The sequence below is a fragment of the Cyprinodon variegatus genome, unplaced genomic scaffold (genome assembly GCF_000732505.1).
Source record: "Cyprinodon variegatus isolate N-32 unplaced genomic scaffold, C_variegatus-1.0 Scaffold424, whole genome shotgun sequence".
Taxonomy (NCBI): Eukaryota; Metazoa; Chordata; class Actinopteri; order Cyprinodontiformes; family Cyprinodontidae; genus Cyprinodon; species Cyprinodon variegatus.
Genome location: NW_015150877.1, coordinates 241,168 through 242,397, shown reverse-complemented (window position 1 = coordinate 242,397; position 1,230 = coordinate 241,168). Strand labels below are relative to the sequence as shown.

The 1,230-nt window shown below is 42.4% G+C and overlaps 1 protein-coding gene across 1 annotated transcript in view; it reads right to left on the bottom strand.

Annotated features, from left to right (window-relative positions):
* LOC107093434 (metastasis suppressor protein 1-like) overlaps nt 1-1,230 on the bottom strand; it is a 41,051-nt gene that overhangs the window by 22,322 nt on the left and 17,499 nt on the right. The window contains exons 3-4 of the mRNA XM_015388483.1: nt 958-980; nt 814-908 (exon numbers count right to left, since the gene is read on the bottom strand). Of these exons, the coding sequence (XP_015243969.1) occupies nt 814-908; nt 958-980 (118 nt within the window). The remainder of the gene's footprint in view (nt 1-813; nt 909-957; nt 981-1,230) is intronic.

Sequence of the window (1,230 nt, the reverse complement as noted above, 5' to 3'; positions counted from 1 at the left end):
CCTACCAGGAGTGGGTGACAATAGTTGAATAAACTTATGGTTCTCAAAATGGTATCGGTGCCCTATTTGTTGGTACTCGCCGATACCGATACCACCATTTTAGGGCAGTATCGGGGCCCCGTCCGATACTAGTATCGGTATCGGTGCAACACTAGTAAAAAGTATTTTTAATATGTTTTTAAGTGAGAAAGTCCACCGTCAGTTAATCCAGATTACCATCCTGCCTTCAAATAATGGCTGTTTTTCAATATTTGTACTTGTACGTTCTCATGTGCTCGTGAAACGTCATCAGCCTCAGCCCTAGTACAGATCCAATTGACAAGAACAAGAAGACAGAGAGAGGACAAAGTTCCCGGATGTTGTTCCCGCACCTCCCTCTCTTTACCCAGCATGCATCAGAGCAGACTTGTCTGTTCTTGAGACTGACAGCTCTCCCAGCATGCACTGCAGCAGCAGCAGCTTCCAGGTTAGCGCTCACAGAGCTCAGAGTATTAAGTTAAAGGTTCGGTTTTCTGTTGCCGTTGTTCTATAAAAGTATGTTTTAAGATCATTTGGGGTGAGAGCATAGCGTAACTATATGGTCCCTTTACTGATTTAGTGCGTAATTTAAAAAACACTTTCCGAAGTTAAGAGGAACGTGGCAACCAGTGGAGCTCCAAGGCTAACAGCAGCCAGGGCTAACCGCAGCCCGTCTGCAGCAGCATANTTTTTTGGACAATATCGGACTTATTTCCAGCCCAATATTGGATCAGGACTACCAGAAACTCTGAGGCTTCCCCTACATCCAGGCTCCATCACAAAAGCTTCAGTTACCTGCTGATGCTGCTCTTCCTGGACATGTTACCAGGGGACGCTGGGGGGGTCTGATAAGTGTAGTTAAAATCAGAACCCTTCAGATCCAAAATTACCTAAAAGATAAAAACACAGAAACAGAAAATTCAGCATTTTTCTTTGTACATCTCCTGAGTTCTGCAGCTCAGCTGAGTGAATAAGGAAACCAACAGGACAGGGTTAATAATCATCAGCAATCACTGCATGATGAAAAATTAAGACTTTATTTTGGATGTGAGGCGCAGAAATAGTTTAAAATAAATCATTTTTAAGTTTCTTCAACAGGCAATGTGTTTTTCTTTCTTCAAGATAACCAATACGTTTTTTAAAACCTATGTTAATGTCAATTTTGCCTCCAAGGCAGGTTTACATGTTTCTTATGCTACGTTCAGACCACAC